Source organism: Sparus aurata, chromosome 15 (assembly GCF_900880675.1).
Source record: "Sparus aurata chromosome 15, fSpaAur1.1, whole genome shotgun sequence".
NCBI classification, from domain to species: Eukaryota; Metazoa; Chordata; class Actinopteri; order Spariformes; family Sparidae; genus Sparus; species Sparus aurata.
Genome location: NC_044201.1, coordinates 17,367,159 through 17,387,968, shown reverse-complemented (window position 1 = coordinate 17,387,968; position 20,810 = coordinate 17,367,159). Strand labels below are relative to the sequence as shown.

Here is a 20,810-nt window from a genome sequence, read left to right as displayed (position 1 = left end):
ACAACTGAACTACATAGCTAACTGTGGCTTCAGTTAGCAGTAGCTAGCAGTTGCTCTGGTGATATCCGGTGGTAGAGTCTTGAGTAAAAGCAGAAAGGTGACAGATATTCTGTGCAAAAAAGTGGTCAGCAAGTGGCGCTCATGCTTCAGAGTTCAACACAACTCGTCCCTTAAATACACTGAGTCATTGCATAAAGAGTAAAATCATGAAATGCTACCAACTAAAGAGGTCATAAAGAAAAAGGAAACTTTCTAAATGAAGCAGTCCTGAATGACCATGGAGGATTCGTGTGTATTCATTCAAACATACTTCACAGTTTGATTCTGTTGACCTGCTTATCAAAGTCAGCCCAGTGACGTCTGACCCATAATGCCCTTTGTTCCAGGAATAAACGCTGCTGAAAAGTTAATTTCACAAATGCATTTCAAAGCACACCTCCCCAAGTTAAACCCTCCAAGCCAGCTTATTAACACAGTAAACACATTTATTGAGAAGAGAGGAGCATCAATGGGAGAATGCATTGGTGGCTGCGGCACTTAGGTCCTGGATCCTGAGGCTGGACCTTCACACAACGTTAAGCAAGCAAAACTGTCTGAGAGAGAGAAGGGCCGTTCACCCTGCAATCCACCCTGCCGCTCAAACACAAACACACTTTATACAACGCAGGCTGGGACAGAGAGGAGGAGCACCATTTACATTAAAGCTTTAATCAATCATCATATCTGACTCTGGACAGAAAAACGAACCGTAGTCATTTAGCAAGAGTTGGCACCTTTGATTAAAATCTTAAGAAGAAAAAAGAAGCCAATAACAAATGCATAAAAACAAAAAGATATTGGATGTTTGGCTTGCAAGGAAAAGTTCCGTCACAATCTCAAGTTACTACCCACAATATTACAGACATGTAGGCTTCAAACCTTTGTTGCATACAGTTGTTTTGGTGGCTCATAAGTATTTAAACGACTCTCTAAATACTGGCAAACTTCACATGTTATCTGAATTTCAGTCTGAAGTATTGCAGAAGGTGACTCTGTTACATGGATCAATGCATTCTTATATTAAAACAGGATCGGTACATTGTTTGAGATCAAACTATAATGTTGTCTCCATACAATATATATAACCCTTCACAGCTGTCCGGTGAAGACCTTATCACATCGAATATGGTAATTATATTCTTATAACTTTGAAGCTGGATTCAAGGGTTCATACTTGGTTGCACCAGCTATCCATAAATCTATTGCTAGGTTCGTGCACAAAGTCTTTCCTAAGTTCTTAGAGACTACTAGTTGGAAAAGGAGGGATTTACTAAATCAGGCTGCACCAACTAGCCAGCAGTCTGAAGATGTTAGCTCAAATCAGATGCTCGGAAACATCCATACAAAGTCACTCTAGCATGACAATTGTCTTCTTACACAACACAGAAGTTCCACGGAGCCCTTTTAAACTTAAGTGCTCATACTTAATGCAGCTTTATGTATACATGCATACAGGGGGGAGATATTTTTGTCAGAGTTTGTGGTAGAATGACTTGAAATTTACCTTGATATGCTAAAAAACAATGTCATTTAGCTAGTCAGTTCACTATAAGCTTTACAATTTTGTAATTTAAATCTTGTGTTTTTTCTTCTTTGCAAAACTGTTAAACATAGTGCATTAGCTTTATAGCTTTGCTATCTTAGCTAACATTATCTCTATGAGTAGGTTCATTTTAAGCTAACGGTTACGTATGGCAGATGTGTAGCTGTTTATTGACAACTGATCTCAACAAAAGAACTAGCGTGATGGTGCTGCAGCCAAGTGTGAACTTATGAACAGCTGGTGCAAATGGCGGCCATTCACTATGATTGTGCCGGTAAAATGGTGTGCTGTGCTCATACTTGTGCCTGATGGGACAGTGTGCATCTTCTGTGCTTCAATCAGCCTTTTCTGGGAGAGAGACAGCGTTTTTTAAAAGCAGAGGAATGTGCTTTGTAGTGCTGGGAAATGAAGTGGCGCCGTGTGTGCTTCATGTTGTGCATTAGACAGTACATTATACAGTATTGGGTCACCTTAGCCACCTGAATTTGATGAAAGTGTGCATATGATTCTTTGGATGTAGGATATGAATCAGAGTTTCATTTCTAAAATGAGATCCCTCTTCTTCTCACTTCTAAACCTTCTTAAAGGCGATAAAAGGATAACACATTATTGCAGGATAACAAAATCAAAAAAGGAAAAAACGAAAGCTATCAGTTGACAAAATAATATTTGCGCAGACTAGATCATCTCTCTTTTAGAGATATAGAATGATAAACTCTGGATAATATACATTTTTTAAAATGGATAATAGACCTCTTCAGTTCCTGATGAAGACCTCCACCCTGGGCCTAACTTACAGTATGTTTTGGCATGCCACACTATAAAATAATAGGGTTTTCATAAGGCAAAAACAAGACTCTAAAACTTTAAAATGATACAGTCCCAGGTCCAAAATGTGTTCAATGAACAGCATTTCACTTATTCCTATTATCCTCACAGCAGATCCTCAACTGACAAATAATAGTAGACAGACTCGGTGGGCCAACAGAGTCTTTGTAGCACAGGTTTTTAAATGAAAAAAACTGTATCCTGGCCACTGTCACAGTGTAAGTCAGCCTCTCATCATTCATCAGCTGCAGGCCCTCTCTCCTGATTTGGGCATCTGCTCTTATAATGAGAGATTCACAAATCAATAATCAAGCTTTCTAAACCATAGAAGAATTATGAATTCTTTAAAATGTATAATTTCTCCGAAAACTGTTTCTTTTTCTGTATGACAGCTTACAACAATTTTGTACAGGAAACATGATTAAAAATGGTTATAAAAGAAGGTACTTTGGAGGCAAAAAAGGTCTTTTGAAGAAGAGACTGACTTGGGTTTTGTGCTCCTTTGGTAGTAAACTGATCCTCAACTCGTGTTGGACAGCAGGAGAGAGTTATGGCCTTTCAAGAGCCCTGCAGCTTAAAAGTAGCTCTTGTTTTTGTCCTTTTCAGTCCTCTCTTCTTGTCTTTTGCCTACAGTCCAGGTTTGGTTTATGGTTGGTTGCTGAACGATCTGCAGGTGTATATATCACGTGATCAGACAGCAGTTGATGCAGCGGGGTCCCAGTCTTCTCTTCAGAGCGCCTTTCTTTTTCTTAGGAGCCAAGATTGCGATGATGGCCTCGTCGAACACCGTCTTCAGGCCCTTCTGGGTCAAAGCTGAACATTCCACATAGCAACATGCACCGATCTGATGAGAAGAAAAGAACGGAGGGACCATCAGACCCAATATGATAAAGATGATGTTCAACTGTGTGATTTATTTGGTCGCCTGTCGCTATGACTTGCAGGAAACATATGTGACTTGATACGTCCGAAAGTGAGCAAGAAAGTCAGTTAACGTGACTCAATGTAAGAAAACTGTAATATATTATTACGTCATGTCATTTCATCGGCAATGGTGGTTAGTTAACAATGAAGACAACAACTCCCATGATCCTACGCTACTTCAAGACGTCACTACTTCTTTTACGTTTTCATCATTTGCACCCAGCTAACTGTAGCTACTCTAGCCATTACATTTCTGATGACCCACGTGAGCACGGTTTCCCTGGAAGCGCTGCCGTCAAAGCTTTCCTCATACGGAGGGGTATCTAAAGTTTGCCTGAAGAACGATACAGCCACCCTGCCAAGAAATAGTCTGTGACCCCCTGTAAAAAACTACTGAATTGGGTTTTATTTTCTGTTTTCTTTAGGACGGAATATTTAACAGTCAAAATTACTTTAGATTATAAATACAAAGCCTGTTGAGATGATATTATGACATCAGATTCACTACATACAGCACTTTTCTTCACCATTGAGGGAATGCAACAGAAGAAGCTCCGGCTCAGGCAGCACAACTGCCGGCTTCTGAGTGTGTGTCTGTAACCTTATGCCATGATTGTATAAGGAGAGCACTGTAATAATATATTATTTGCTTTGGCTATAGTTGATATTATGGGGTAACTTTAGCTGATAATGGTTAGCAGTTAGCAGAGCTAATACTGGGGCGATCATTGTTTTTGTGGAGCCGTTTCAACCGCAGAAAAATGTGCCATTGTTAACATGTTGTACTTGAGTTAACCACTTGTGAGGCGGCTATGCCTGTAGCCTGTAGCCCCTTCAGGCATGCACCTCATTTTACATGATAAGGTCATGTGATAGCAAGTGTGTTGACAATTCTACATGGTGATCTCATGTCTAAACTAACTGCCCGTCGTCACCATAACCTTCATGTCACAGCTATGAAGCCATAATGAACATCTCCATGACTGACACTTTCTGAACACCTGAATGACATGGTCTTTGGCTAACTGGCAACTAAAAACACCCTCAGTGCTGCTGCTCTGTGGAGAAAGTAACTTTGTGAGTGACTTTCTGAGCGGACCAGCTCCTCCAACATGAATATCTAAACTCAACAATATTACATCTTTCGCCTCCCTAATGTCTCTAACCCAGTAATGTCACATTTCAGCCCCAGTTGTGCCTGTCATATATTCTCCTTACATTCAAGTCACAGAGCCAAGCTTCAAGGTCTTCTGACAACACTTACTGCCATTCTGAATCCTAAAAGACTTGATCTTGATTAAAAAAAGAAAGTCATACATATAGTATAGATGAGTATAGACACATGCATCCTCATCATCATACCATCTGATGATGCACAATAAATAACATTTTAAAATCTGTTTCTGAAGTTGTAATTATGTCTCCTAAACCAAACAAAGATGGTGGCTGGACATGTCAATTGCTCTTGCTCCATTTGTACTAACATAACATTAAAATGTGTCTCTCTTATATTTGTCTATTTTGATGTCACTTTATTATTTTATATCAAAACATTGTCTTTATATTTCCACCTGCAAGAATAATAAATATATGAGGCAAACTTGAAAATTTAAAAAATAGGTAAACATTTTGGGAAAAATGAGACTTTGAGCTACCAGCAGCAGTAGTTTAGCTTAGCTAAGCATAAGAATGGAAACCGGCCCGGGAGCAATGACTTCCTGGGTGAGAAATAGTCTCGCACAATTTTACACTTGGGCTTTGATATAGATTAAACAAATACATTATAATGTGTTCAATCATGAGCTTTGCAGGGGCCTTTGTGCTAAGTTAAGCTAACTGCTTGTTAGCAGATATTTTTATATAATTTTTCATCTGATTCTCAGCAATAAGGTATGACACACATTTCCTAAAATGGTGAACTGTTCATTTAAAATGTATTAATGTGCATTTGTTCATCCAGATTGTAAGAAGAGTTTGAGTGTTCAGCACAAACTGTCGGAACAGCGCTAAGCGTTATAACATACAGGTATTCATTCTTCATAAAAACAGATTAGCTCTGTGACACAAATCTAACGGTAATAGATTTAAGGCACAAATTGGGGCTAGTTACATTTCAAAAATCAAATGTAGCAAATCTATAAAAACCCTGTTATATCCTATGTAAGCCCATGGGGGACTTGAATAGGGGAATGATGATGTAATCTTGAAAAGAAAAATGTATCCACGATAGCATCATATTGCTCCACATATGTGATATGCGAGTAAAAATTATAATGAAATGTAACAACCAGATGCAGTTTGTCTAATCTCAACTTGGAAGACAGTTACAGAAAAGTTAAACGTAATAATGTCCTAGGTAAAATACTCCTCACGGTGGAGGAAATAGCTGCAATTTAAGTGATTTTCAAAAATCTTGAAATTATCATCACGCTCCCTTGTGGCCTCAGAAGAACTTCATGACTCCCACGTGCCATTTAAATTCTATCTTAAGTTGCCAAAAATGCATGGATGTCCACTTTCAAATGAGCCAAGATTGTAATGTTTGACCAGTTTGACGTTTATTCTTGGTTTCTGGCTGACAGGAGCGATTAATCACAGACCACATTTGGTATCCACTTCCTACACCCTTGAACTCCTCTGGACATTCGTGCTGACCCAGAATGTATTCCTGGATTCATTTTCGAGGCAAAGAATGTACAGAGGCCTGATTCCAGGCATTTCACTGAAGAAATTAAATTCCTACAGAGACATTCCTGGGTCAGATCAACACACAGGAATCTAACTGGACCTGATGGCTAACTTGTACATCAGGGAACATGAACTCTCTTTCACCATTTACGTATTACTTAACTCGTGCACATACAACAAACATACAAACCTCCTTTGCGAGTTTCTGTCCCTGCTCGGTGGCGATGGGCTTCTCCTTCATGTCGTTCAGTTTGGCAATAGTCTTGGGGTCATCACGAAGGTCAATCTGAAAGAGATAAGGAACACTTCCTCTCAGCTAAATCCACATCAATATCACCGTTATAACTTGGATATTAATATTAATGCACCTTAAGAGTTTCGTATCGACTTGTCTGATTTGTGAACGTTGAGTCAAGCGTTACTACACATACAGCATCTCCATGCTTCTAAACATAGCTACGAGAGCTAGAGTGTATATAACTGTTTTCTCATTTTGAAACAAAGCCCCGTTGGCCCACACTTCCTGCTCTTGTGCAAAGCGATTTCACAGCCAGCCACAAGGTTCCTCACTCTTTATGTATTCATTGCACACACAACTCATCCCCAGCTCGGTAATAACCAATTATGATAAATGCATCCACCTGCACAATCTCACTGGGGAGCAACCTTCATTAACCATTTTTTTCCCGGATTGGTGAGATTTGTAGCTGCGTGGCTCACTGTTATGAAGCTCATGCGTACATATCAGCATCCAGCCGACGAGCAGCCAGTGAGTTATGACAGGAACTGATAAAAGGGCAGCAAACATCAGCTGACACGAGATAAATCAGACACCCACTCCATCCTCCTCATCACCGCTGGGCCCTGGCTGCACTGGCATTTGGTTGCCAGGGAACACAGACCACAAGTCAGCGCTCATTTTTAAGAGGCGATATGGTATTGGCAGAGGGTTTAAAAGGCTTAAGAAAGAAGCTAATACTTAGGATTAGTGTCATCTCTTAACATGTAGATGAGTTTAGTGATGCCTCTATTAAGGATCACAAGACATTGGCTCAGCTTTTGCAGTCCTTGCATAAGCTAATTGCGGGTTTAGAAATTTCTGATTCATGGATGAACTTTAACGCAGAGAGGGCTGCAGCATCAGCACAGACCTTTTAACCCCTAATATACCAGATCAGCCTAAAGTCCCAAGATCTGCTTTTGCTGTAGCACTGTACTGTATTTGTTTGAATAAATCAACTCTTTCATTTGCAAAGGCTGAGGTTCAAGGCTCCCAGGCTGAAATAAACATGACTAAGTGTAATTTGAAAATAAAGAAAATCATCACTAGACTCTGTAGTACCCATCAGCTCTACCTTGCATTTTAACATCTGTCAGCTTTTGGTTTCATGGCTCAGAACTTTACCACTTTGGTTTAGTATCACCGCTCTTATCAACCTTGTTTCCAACCGCAGCAGGCAGCTGTTTCCAATGAGAAAATGTGCTGAACCATCTATATGTCAGACTATGTTTGGCAACACACACCGACAGACAGTCATAGTAAGCCTCCAGCTGGAGAACATAGTTGAGCATTTAAGAGGTAAAGAGTCAGGTTTTTCTCCCGGGAGGTGGTGGAGACCAAACCAGAGCCAAAAACAGACAGTTGACAGGAAACAGGACTGCAAATGACTGCTGATGTTTCTCCTTTTCTGCTGTATGTGTAAATAGATAACACACTAGCCAATAACTTTGTAAGATGGTAACAGGGCTGGGCGTTGTGTCCTTAAAGTAGTATTGTGAAATGTTTAGGCGATATTGCGATACAGGATACATATCTCGACATTTTGAAATCTCCCAAAAAGCACTTCATAAATACTAGGGCAGGCAATCGAATTAGAACAAGTAGAACTTTAAGTTTGGTAAGTTCGGAAAATTACATCACATCTTCACTGTAATGCAGTTTTTAAAACTTATGCAACACTTATGATATATTAATATATTACCCAGCACTAGGTGATAATATGTCAGAATAGTGTTTACAGCTCGGTCATCTGGCTTAGTAGCCAAAAGAAATCAATTAATGTTACTCACCAAAAAGGTTTTTTAGTAGTAATAATAGCAGTATTACTGCAATATTACCTTTATAAATGAACTGCAAAGTTAAGAATTTTGGACAGTGTTCATATTGTGGTGGACAAACCGGTTGTTACGCTGAGAAAAATGTCAGGTAAACAGCCACAGCACCAAAATCTCCATCATGGTCCTTACTTCCTCCAACTCCAGGTCCAACATTAGATTATTTTTTTTAGGCTTTTGTTACAGTTTTTTCATTCTTGCTTACTGAATATTTGAACAAGATTGTAGGTTTTTGATGACAGAAAAAAACAAACTAAATCCCAGGAGTGGGACAGTTGTTTGGCTTTTTCATTGCTGTTTCCTGTCCGCTGGGCCTGTTTCAGACATCTATTGCCACCTTAAATCACCCGTGGTACACAATGCTTTTAGATGTGACAGTTCTGGTGCCCTCCTAGTTCACAATGCTTTTCACTGTCGTGAGTTTTGGGATTAAAGAACACAAGAACACAAGATATATATTGTATTATAACACAGATGTGGGAATTGTGACATATGCCACTTTTCTCCTCAATGTCAGTTTGGTCTTGCAGGATCAAAAGCAGGTGCAGTTTGATTTGCAGTTTTATTGGATTCTTTAAGTGATTCGTCATGACCTGTATGATAAACTCAGTGAACCTGAGCAATCAGCTTTGCTCTGCTCTGCCTTATTCTGAAGATTTGTTGTTGCGTATGGCTTTTGTAGGATATTGACAATGCTTGAGTGCACGTCTTGGCATCTGAGCCTCAGTATCTGTGATTAAGATGCCTCCATCAAATGCTTTTGACAGCAGTCAGTAGAACATGATAGAAATAGCTTTCAGAATCAGCAATGTATAGTGGCATTCCCAAGATCTTTGAGGAATTACATGAAATTATGACTTATCAATGTGAAGGAAAACTTGCATTTTTGGGAACATCCGTATTTACAATATACATATGTATTTACAAATATACCTCCATTAACTTGACTGGTACCACTTACTGCCTCATCACTGATTCAAACCAAAGCTTCTTGATGTTTATTTCACATTGCTGCTGAAAGTGTTTTCTCTGCCAAAGCTTCCCAAAATTAAAGGTCCCATAATGTAGTAAGTCAGATTTTCATGTCTTGATTACATATTTAAGCACTGTGAAACACCTGCTCAATGGAGAAATTCAGAAATGTTCAGAAACTGTGCCTTTAATGAGCCATCAGGACTTCTGTTAGTTTGTGATGTCACAACTGTACAGACACCACCTTCAACCATTGCCCCAACATGGCTGTGGTTTGAAAAACATCAACTTGGGCTTTTTCGAAAAGGGGTAGCTCTAAAATGGTTAACATTTTTCTGAATGTGTTCTTTAATAAACTGGATCCAACTTCAGGCTCAAACTGTGAATTTCCATGTTATAGCAACATGTTGCAAATGTCAAAAAACAGCAAAGGCACAGATTTAACAGTTATTGTATTCTAGAACATGAAAAAAATCAAGTACAGGCAGCAATCTGGAGCTGAGCGAGAAGACCTGTGGTGTGACCAGTGCGTTAGAGCACTTACCTGGGTGCCAATGAGCAGGTAGGGGACACTGGGTGCGTACTCCTGCAGCTCCGGCACCCATTCTTCACGCACATTCTGGAAACTGGCAGGGTTTACCACCGAGAAGCAGATGAGGAAGACATCAGTCATAGGGTAGGACAATGGCCTGAGGCGGTCGTAGTCCTCCTGGAAGAAGACGGCACAGTATTGATTAACATTCGGGGTCAGGGGAGGATAAGAGGTCAGCATGGCGGGGGATACAGGAACCAAGGTGCAGACATGATTCATTTCCCTTTCTTAACATCTGAGAAATTAAAGTCATGAATTATTAAAGTGTGTAAAAAATGAGCAAATGCAGACAGAGTTTTACTCCTCACTGAAGCCAGGAGAGCTAACTTTACACGGTGCTCAGCTACCTACTTGGCTGTTTTATACAAAAGATGTTGTGTATCAAGGTAAGAGCTTTAAAGAGGAAGGTATGTGAAGGAGATGACGTTAGCATGAGAGTTGTTCTTTTCTGCCCTCCCTTTTCTGACAGAGACAATTAAGGATCATTTTACATTTGCAATCCTTCGACGCGAGCTGAGCACAAGGCATCGCCACAAGACACTGAAAACCAGACACTAGTGCCATCTCACATATTTGTGTGGTGTAAAAGGCTGATTCACAGACGCAAGACTGTCCTTTGTGCGGCAGATCAAGCGCTCTCTTGTGCCCTCCAAAGATAAACCCTTTTGACAGAGTGTCTGACTTGCACATATATGAATATTCATGACTCATCTCACTTCTTCTGAGGGCACACATCGGGAGGGTTTTCTGCTGCAAGCTTACAGACGCAGGCGATCAATGGATCTCCAGTAATAAGATATGACTCAACCAGATCAACTTGGACCCATTGAATCAATCTCACTCACTTTTTCGGGAAATGGATTGTCCACATCACTGAAATCAAAGCTTGTTGGAATGCAACGTCCCACTGTGCCAGGGACAGTTGCAATGGGACAACGAGCGCTGGCACGACAGTTTTTCATTCTGATGCCTTCAGCAAGTCTCATTCTCTGCCAAACATGCACGGCGCGGTCCGATACAATAACACCGCTACCCCTCTCACACAAATGCATCAAGGGAAATGGTTATGCAAATGAGCTGAATGTCAGAGGATTCTCCAAACAGCCGTAGATCAGCTAGGCAAGTGTGTCGTCTTTGTTGCCTCTGTAATGAATCTGAGATATATACTGACTTTATATTAGATCGGAGTAGATGATGAAAACAGCATACAAATCATCACGCCTGTGCTCGTATTGTAGATGACTCAACTACACTTTTGCTGGAGTGGATCAAATGGATATAAATCAGAAAATTATGATTTGTTCATTCCCTGACTGCCAAATGAGTTGAATATTTCACAGGTTTTCACAGACCTGCCTCGTGCAGGAAATCCAAATCATTTTAATGGCTGTTTTGAGCTTCTTACAGGGCTGGGTGCTGTCGCATGAGATGACTGACTGTTTTGACAATCACAGTCCTTTTAAGTAACTTCGCTGTGACTGACAGCTTACCTGACACTTTTCTGATGTGGTAAATCAGCTATGAATGCAAACCATCTGGCGCTTCGTGCAAGCTGAGACAAATGATAAGCACGCTTCACTCACACTACGAGACATGACAGATTTTTAGCTGCATCGTTTGACATATGAAGACTGAAGTGGATAGTTTTTACGCTATGGGTACTGCTGCAAATCGGTGAGCAGGACTTCTTTGCGGAAATATGGATTATTACCTCATTTTTATATCGGTGTAGGAGTGCCATGAATTGTGAGCATTAATCTCAAAGCAAAAGGCCAAAACAGACTTTCTTATAGATAGATAGATAGATAGATAGATAGATAGATAGATAGATACACATATGTTGAAATTATGATTGTACATTAACATATTTGGTCTTTAGTCTTGACAAACATTTGATGAAATTCGGTACCAAGACAATGTTCCCCTAAGGATGATTTACAACAACTTTAGTGTGACCCTTTAGCTTTTCCTCTGGCGCCATCATCGTGTCCAGTACTTTGGTTTACGACCAAAGTCCGGCAAATCTAATGACATTGCCACGAGCCTCAGCTGTACTTTGTATACAGTGCTACTTAAAGGGGCTCTGCGGAACTTCCATGTTGGGCTGGAAGCTAGTGGTTTATGTTTGTGGACTCTTTCTTAACTATCATTAGCTACTTTTGTTTTCTGTTAGCAAAGTAGAGAGAGTCACAGAGTAACATAGAACTGAGCAAATCATCCAAAGGCTTGTAAAGGAGCCTGAGAGGAGAGGAGGGTCTCAATTTTCCCATTCCCACTCATATATGGGCAACAAAAACGTGGTAAATGCATGTAATGCAATTGTTCCGTAGCGCTCCTTTAACTACTGCGAAGTCAGTGACCATGGTAAACGTGTCTACCTTTTACATACACATCATAATGTTAGCATTGTTCCTGTGAGCATTTTAGCATGCTGACAATGGCATTTAGCTTCAAACGCCACTGTTCCTATAGCCTCACATATACTGAAGATACTGGATGTTTGGCAGCTCTTTTTGAAAAAGCTAGTAAGTGGTTCTACTAAAAGGTGGTCAGTATGGACAGTATAGCAAAATCTGTAACAATCAACAAATGTATCTTTTTGGTATAAAAACCTAGAGCCGACTCCTATCTGATAATAACATTATCTGGCTCATATTACTTTCTTTGGAAGTACATGTTAATGCACATATTGCTTATGCAATCACATTCTGTGCATCCCTCGGCCCCCATAGATACACTTTATGTGTCACATGGGATCAGGTATACTGTGTGTGTTTATGTGTCTCCCTGTCCTCGTGACCTTTGCTTGCACAAGTGAATCCTGCGATCCCCCGGTGAGCCACAGACAGAAAGGAACACAGTGTAAGCCACTCAGCAGTTTACTGTAAACAGGCCCCAAGCTTCTCTGAGACCCATCTCTGCCTCTCACACTGTTTCCTCAGCACACCCCTGACACATTACCAAAGACAGTATGCCCGCTAGCCTCTCGCAGTGTGTAAAGCCAGACACAGACGGTGTGTACACTCCCACGTAGCTCCATCTTAAGTTTGATCGGCGCTCCGTGCAGAAATGTTTACACTCATGATGCTATTAAGGTGCTTTGGATGAAAGTTTCCAGCAGAAGTATGTCATACAGTTTTATTAGTTCAGTTCAACGGATCATGAGTACATCACTGAGAAGTTGCATAACAGTCTTTCCATGGTAGTCAGGAGTGTACAGTAAATATTATGATCAGAGGAAAGAGAGGGAAGGAGGAAAGGCTTAGAGTATGTGATCTATTAACACCAACTTCTCTCCATACATGTCCATACATTCCCATCAGGGCAAGACTCAACGTCTTCATTTGGCCCGAGCGTGAGCTTCGCTATGCGACTCTGCTCTGTCGACTCAGTGACATATGAGTGCTATGATATCAGTGAGTCACTCCTCATCTATCCCCCACCCCCATCTTCTGCTGCTCCCTCTATTCTTTCTGCTTTTCTACTCCTATCGCCTCCTTGGGGGCTCTATAAACTGGCTGTGTCAACAGAGTCAGAGATGCCTGCTCTAACATGGCCGCCAGAAGGGAACGCAAGCCCAGACATAGATGCTTCTATTAACAAAGTTCTGTGATCTGCAAATCTGCTCATTTTGCAGAGCGGGATTTAACCCCCGGAATCAAAAAGCTATTTATGCACATTTCTACGTTTACTGGTTCTCTAATGATGATTAATGATCGTTAATCATAGCTCGAGTGCTGATGCACTCTGTCCATTCATGTCTACATGGTGAGAACATCCTTCCAGACTCCATTCAAAAATTTGACAGTTTAATGTTGCATTTAATGGCAAACAATGGCAGGGCCAAGTAAACTGTGCAGGGTCAAACATGAATTAAAACATTCATGAGGGATCTCTTTTTATACACATCCTTTTAACACTGCCTCACCTCTTTTTCCTAAAATGATTACTGATTAGTTGTATTTTATGTATTTGAGAAATATATATGGTGGATTGCTGTCCATTGTAAGTCAAACTCAGCCTGTGTAAACAGCTGTTTAATGTCTTCTGTGACTCTAGAGGAGCTGTCAAGTCCCTTACGATGTCCCTAGAGGTTATTTCAGCTTCAGCTGGCAGCTCAACTGGCAATGAATTGATCTGACAAATAAGTATAACATGCATTCTGGATAGAGCTCCACTGTTGTCCACAAACTATTAAAATCACATTACTGAGCCACACCTTGGACAGGCTAACATGCCTCTTCATTAACATCGTGAACACACACCAGTTTATTTTAAATCAACTGCACATAAAACATCCTGGGTCCAGTGATACTCATTAGAGGACAAATTGTGAACTGGAAATAGTCCCCAACAGACTTACTTGTTTTTGGTTCCACTAGGAACCAATGCATGTACTCAGGGCTCAAGTCGGACAATATTTACAGATAGAGAAACTAATTGTTTTTCAGCCCTTTCCACAGAGTTTGTTTAGAAAAACATGAAATTCTCTCAAGCTTGTGATGTGGCGTCATTGTATTATAGGTAATGTAGGTTTATAGTCTATTTTTATATTGTATCTTTCTTTCTCTTATCTAAAACTTTTTTAGTATTTTTAAGTCTACTTGATTAATGTTTGTACTTGTACTTATTGTATGTCTGTCTACCTGCTACTGTCACAAGTGAATTTCCCTGATGTGGGATGAATAAAAGTCTATTCTATTCTATTCTATTCTATTCTTATAACACTGTTGGACTCCATTATGGACAGTTTAATACCAAATGATCAAAATCGATAGAGAGGTACCAGAGATATCGCCTTTTTTTCCCTCCACATTCTTCTTACTTTTCAAAAATGGCTGCCTACAATACCCACAATGCAACTTAGCAACCAAGTGACATCACTGTAGGCAGTTTCATCAGATTACATGCAGCTTCCTCTGGAGCCACAAAAGACTTCTTACTACTTTATTCATATATCCGGTAGTACTCACCAAGACCTGTAAACACACTTGAATGTAAATTGATGGAGTTACCCTTTACCCAACAGTATGGATACTCTTAAGTGAATATGTTGAAAGTGTGAGCTGAGGCGTGTCTGTGGTATTCCTGCTGAGTGGTGACAGGCTCCCAGCTGTGTTAAATCGTTTCCAGTCTCTCCACCCATCACCCCCCATCCCCACCTGCCACCCTCCCCCTCCTGCTGGGATGTCTGTGGGTCACTGGGCCACTTTGGGCTGCTGAGTCAAAAAGGACTCATCAGACTGTACCAAACAGTAAAGACAGCAGGGGTCATAATGGGTGAAGTGGGGTGGCAAAAGTGATTACAGGATGTGCAGTTGACTGTGAAAGCATCTGATGGGCTGGGCAAATTAATAGTCTAACAACAAAATGGGGGTTAATAGGGCAGCAGGACACAGATCCCACAGGGCCGAGCTCCTGACGTCCTCTCCCTGAGGCGTTTCCAGGGGTAACGCAGCACTTAGCGTCCACTTCCTGTTTCCTCCTGCTCCTCCTTCAGGCAGGGATGCTAGATTTCCTTGAGTGCAGGAGCAGCAGCAGGAGATGGAATGAATAAGTAAAGACTTTCCCCTCTGTTCTCCTCATCACATTCAGCAAAACAGACTTTGCAGACCGACCATATGGAATAATTCAACAGGCTGCAATCGGGGGTGAGCGGCGAGACAATAGGCAGACGGGGAAGCGGTATCAACAGCAGACAGAGCTCAGTGCTGAGCCAAGATTATGAGGCCCCGACATGTCACACCGAAGTGACAGCATGGAGTCACATCCGATGAGGGCACGACAGCGGCTTGTATCTTCAAGGCCTCGGATACCCTTGCAGACAGGGAAGCATTGTGGGAGCCAGCCACGCAAGGAATATCAATATCACAGATATCTTGAGGCGGATTGAACACGTGTAGCACAGGCCAGCGGTGGAGATGATGAAGTTTTGAATTAAAGAGTGAGTCAGAGACAGGGCAAAGAAAATGAAACTGAGAGGACTGAATTCATCCACTTTCTTCAAGCAATCCCCCCCCCCATCTGTCTCCCCTTCTTCCTCTTTCTCTCTTCCTTTCACTCTCCTGCTCCCTCTCTCTTCAGGGCGCTGGGTCTTTGATCAGATGCTGAAGCTATAAACATTACCAGCTGGCCTTGTGCTCCACATAAAGAGGTCAGTGGAGTCGGAGGGCGGTGGGCGCGTTTTGAAGAGCAGTAACTCTACTCTCGGTGGCCGGCAGCAAACCCACAGCAGACATCTGGGAGAACTTCTCCATTTCAGAGACGCTCTGAATCAGCTAAAAGCAAAACCCTCCTCTGACACACACACACACACACACACACACACACACACACACACACACACACACACACACACACACACCCTATCAAACACGCCAGAATAGACAATAAGGTTGTGTTCCTCTTTTTACAACCGAGTAGTAACACTTCTGCCATCTGTTTTCTCGAGGAGAAAATATAGCGCAGCCACAGGTAGCTTGCTGGCTGGGAGGTAGGGAGGGAGGGCGGCCGTGATTTGCTATTCCTGGACTCGTGTGCATTTAGCATTCATGAATGAAGAGAACGGAGAAACGGCTGAATATCCCCCAGCTGACCTTTCACTGTTTGTGTTTTTCCAATGAACGGATCGCATTTCAGGCTCTGACTCATTGTGACTTCACACAGTTAAATTGGGCCCATTGGAAAAGCGTTAACTATTCAACATTTGACATGTGTACAGTTTTAGGTTGCTGGAAAGACAGGGGGTTAAAGGTCTGGGGGGCAGAGAATGGGTGCACCACTGTCGGCTCAGCTGACGGAGTCCGAACACTTAAAGGTGCTCTGGGGAGCTTCTTGTAAACAAACAAACCTGTGTTTATATTCAGCGTTTCTCACCTAAGCGCAGTGTGTATATATGGCTGCCAGTACTGTGTACCTCTGCCAACTGTCGATCAGCAGAACGGCCCAGAAGCCAAGCTGATGCACAACACAAACAAACCACAGTCCACTTGTAAAAACATTGCTGCTTCAAGTGGTCAAAATATGTGTACTGTGTAATGTGTATCGTGCACTCTACATTAAATGACTACCCCTCAAATCTACAGGTCCAATAACGTTTATTATTTGTATTGTCAATTAAAGGAACGATTCACCCAAATAAGGAAATGTAGTCATTATCTACACACTCCCATGCCGATGTAAAGGCAGGTGAAGTTTTGTAATCTACACAACACATCTGGAGCTTCAAAGCAAAAGTAGATGGGGACTTGTTTTAAAACTGTCCAAAAACAACTGAAAAATAGCATAAAAAGGCTCCTGGCAGCTCGTCCGGCATTATCCAGGAAGCCCCAAGATTGAGGAAAACATTGAGGAAAACGTTATCTGCACCTTTGATGTGTGGTCGAGCTCGTTAGCTAACAGTTTGAGGCTACAGTGAAGATTTCAGCCTTAAAAAGGGTGTGGATGACATTTTTCAAATCAGTTTAGTAGACACCGTACAAGGTTTAGGGAGCCATTTTATGCCTTTTTTATTATTATAACTTGTTTTTACAAGTCCAATGCATTTCAGTTGTTCAGGGCGAATACTGCGACGCTGTCTTGCGGTGAAGCTCCAGAAACATCTTGTGGACTACGAAATTTCACTCGCCTTTCCAACGGCATGTGGGTGAGTAGACAATGAACTTTCTTTTTTTGGATGAACTGTTCCTTTAATCTCTATTGTTTCAAAAGCTAGTTGATTCCAAAATTGTGCCGCGGATTGACTAATTGATTACTTGTGTAAACATTTCAGTTCTAGCCCTAAAAATTTAGTCCGGAAGTTCCTGGTGGCAAATCACTCTTCTGATAACACTTCAGCCATACCCTGTGCTGACACCCTAAATGACTCTGTCTGTGTCTGTTCACATGGCTTCCTCTGTCTTTGTGTGTTGACACTGTGTTTTCTGCTGAGTGGAAACATTATTGTGTGTGTGTGTGTGGGTGTGTGTGTGTGTGCGCGCAGGCCCATGCTTGTAGTTTTTTCAGAACAGTTTTAACTCTTCCCCACTGAATGGCACATTGTAAAGAAAAAGCCCAGGCATTAGGCAGCCCTATTAACAAACCTGTGACATCACTACTGGACATAGGAGCCCTGTTCTCCACATAATAGAACTATTGAAACCCCTTCACTACCATCACTGTCCATGGCACACCACACTCTGGCAGTAAAACCATGTGCGAAAGCCATCACCTGTTGCAGCTTAGCGTCTGGCCTGAATATGAAGCCTGTGGGCGTGTTGGAGGCATCGTCGGATAGTTATTGGTCCCAGGAGCACAAGGGGGAGACCGAGATAGAGATCAAGTGAGAGGGAGTATGTGAGTGTGTGTCCTTGACATGCTTGGCACTAAGCCAGAGGTAAAAAATAAACCATACCTGGCCAGCTGTGTCGTACAGTCCCAACAAGTACTGCTTTCCACCAACGTTGACACTCACTGCAAGGAAATGACAAAGAGCAGTTGAGAGGAGGAAGGGGAGAGGGTGAGGGTGGGGAGGGGGAGCAGCAAGGGAGGGAGGGGATCAGAGTCCCCAACCCCTCTCTGCTATGGAAAAGGCAAACAAGTGGTTTTGATTATAGCAACAGATGCAAGCCAATGCAGTTGGAGAAAGAGTGTCAGAGGAAGCAGGGAATTCACTGAGGCACCATTATATCCACTCTCATTAGATCTAAATGTGAGGACTCATGATCAAACACAGAAAAAGCAGCAGTTCAGCATGTCGTGATGTTATTATTAGACGCTCATGACAGACAGAACAGAGAAAACTGTGTGCCTACCTGCATAATGATCAAAGACTGTGGGCACATACTCCTCTGGAAAGGCGTCATTGGCATAGCTCATCAAGAGACACGTTTTCCCCACTGCACCGTCTCCAACCACGACGCATTTTAACATAATAGTACCGGTTCCGTTTGCCATGATCCCGACCTTACCATCCTCATCACCGGCCCCCCGACGCCCTGTTGTACTGACCCCCTCCTCCCTCTCTTCCTCCTGCTGCTGCTGCTGCTGTTGGGCGGTGATCCCCGCTCAGCGGGCATCACCAGCCTCGGCGGCGGACTGTGCGGCGCGCCGAGTCGGACTGGAACTGCATCTCTTCCCCTCCTCCCCAACGCCGAGTACAGTACTCCTAAATGTGACCGTGAAGGAGTTTCCTTTCCACGGCAGACAAAATGAACCCCCTGGAACACTCTCAGGTCTCAAAGGAGTTCTCCCTCACCGAAAACAGACCGTCTTTTCTGGGAGAAGTACCGCCGCTGCCGCTCCGCGCCGCTGCCGGTGTGTCGTGCCCGCTCCCCGGTGAGCCCCCACGCCTGTGCTCTGGCTGCCTGGCGCACTGTGCTGCTGGTGGACAAGGTTGGTGCGCTTGCTGGAGGGGCGGGGCTTGGGTTTGAAAGCAAGGGGCTCTGGATAAAGTACACTCCGCCTGGTGGAGATGTGTGGACCAAGGACTGTAAGAAATGACATCATATTAAAGTATATATTAGGAAGACGGTATACAAACATTGAATCTTTTTGATCCCATTATGGAATAATAGGAAGGCCCTATAGTTAGCCACTAGAACAACATCCGGGAGTGTGAGATCAGAAAGTTGTCAGTGAGAAAGCTGCCCCACACTGATACACTGTAGACCAGACGCACTGGGTGACCGCACCGAACATTGTGACATGGTAAACATGGAAGTAACATCATCCTCAGCACATTACTGCGTAAGTAGACTATTGCTCAGTCCCTAAATAAGGACAATAGTGATATAATATTGATTTCACTTTGGCTAGACATGCATCTGTCCTCTCATGCAGTCTGCTATAACATGTAACTATACACCCCACCTGTTTGTTTGGACACTGAGATGTTGTAACTTAAGTCTAACTCTTAACTCATGAACATTAAGGACCTAAATAGGGATGTCGGTCGGCTTTTCGCATTACTTTGCGGTCCAGGAGATGAATAGATGATCCACTCATAATGTGCTGCCGTGTGTGTGTGTGTGTGTGTGTGTGTGTGTGTGTAGGATGGATGGGATATGCGAGATGGGGCTGTGGAGCTGCAGATGGAGACGCCACAGGAGGAGGTATGTGTTTGTGAAAGAAGGAGGGGAGATACAGAGATTTGACCTCTGTGGTGCAGTTGGCCAGGTGTGGGCTGTCTCCTTGAATTAGTGCACTCATAACCCTCTTAATAAAGCACGTCAAGCTACAAACAGAAAGGAATGAGCACACACACATGCATATATTATTTTCCCTCTCAGCTCCACGGGCCAAATGTTTGTAAAAAGGGAGGGCTCAGACCTCCAGGGGGTTGTAAGGAAGGCCCAGGGGTCACCAAAGTCAGTTAACAAATTATTGCATTCTACTTGGATTGTAAGTATACAGCAACAAATGATCTGGCTTCTTGGTACACATCTGTACTTTATACAAAACAACTTGACTGATCCTCATTCAAAAACTACCTTTTTCAAAGATAGCCATTAAATAATTAAACCAAGAAAAATGCACCATTGCAAGTGTGGAGAAACTGCACGATCATTGAAATCTTCCTGTCTTAAATTGCAAAAAAATCTTAATTTGAAATGGTCCGTGAAGACACATGACTTCAACAAACATTTATAAGCCTGTTATGGAGAGTGCGGCTTCTTTAGACTGTGAATTTGGGCTCTCAGTCATAGTGAATGTTTCATGTCATCTACGTTTTTGCTTTGTCTTGTTTGATATTACAAATGTGTGATGTAATTTCTGTTTTGTTTGAATTTTGTGACCTTGACTGAGTCATTTTTTTTTTAAATTGCACAAGTTGGAGTAGCACAAAAATATCAGTAAGACAATTTATATTATACATTGCACATTTCACCGAAACACAGCTGAGTCACAGCTGACAGGAAACTGGACGACACTGAAAGCTGATTCTGTGAAAAAAAACAAGAAACTACTAACAGGAAAAAGGGGAAATCAGACACTTAAAATAAACACCGTTGAATTTACATGAAGCAATAGCTGACTGCCAAGATTTATAAAGTTAAAAAACACTATAAACACTAAATAGACATGTTTACCCTGACATGCTGGATATTACTGAAACTATTGAATACTATC

General features: G+C 42.1%; 1 protein-coding gene across 1 annotated transcript; it reads right to left on the bottom strand.

The window, feature by feature from the left end:
- Positions 1-467: 467 nt before the first annotated feature.
- Positions 468-19,080, bottom strand: LOC115597198 (rho-related GTP-binding protein RhoQ). Its single transcript, XM_030442951.1, has 5 exons — positions 18,494-19,080; positions 18,094-18,152; positions 9,654-9,818; positions 6,213-6,308; positions 468-3,254 (listed from the first exon to the last, which is right to left on the bottom strand). The coding sequence occupies exons 1-5, from the start codon at positions 18,633-18,635 to the stop codon at positions 3,093-3,095; spliced, it is 624 nt and encodes a 207-aa protein (XP_030298811.1). The 5' UTR covers positions 18,636-19,080; the 3' UTR covers positions 468-3,092.
- Between the last annotated feature and the right edge of the window lie 1,730 nt (positions 19,081-20,810).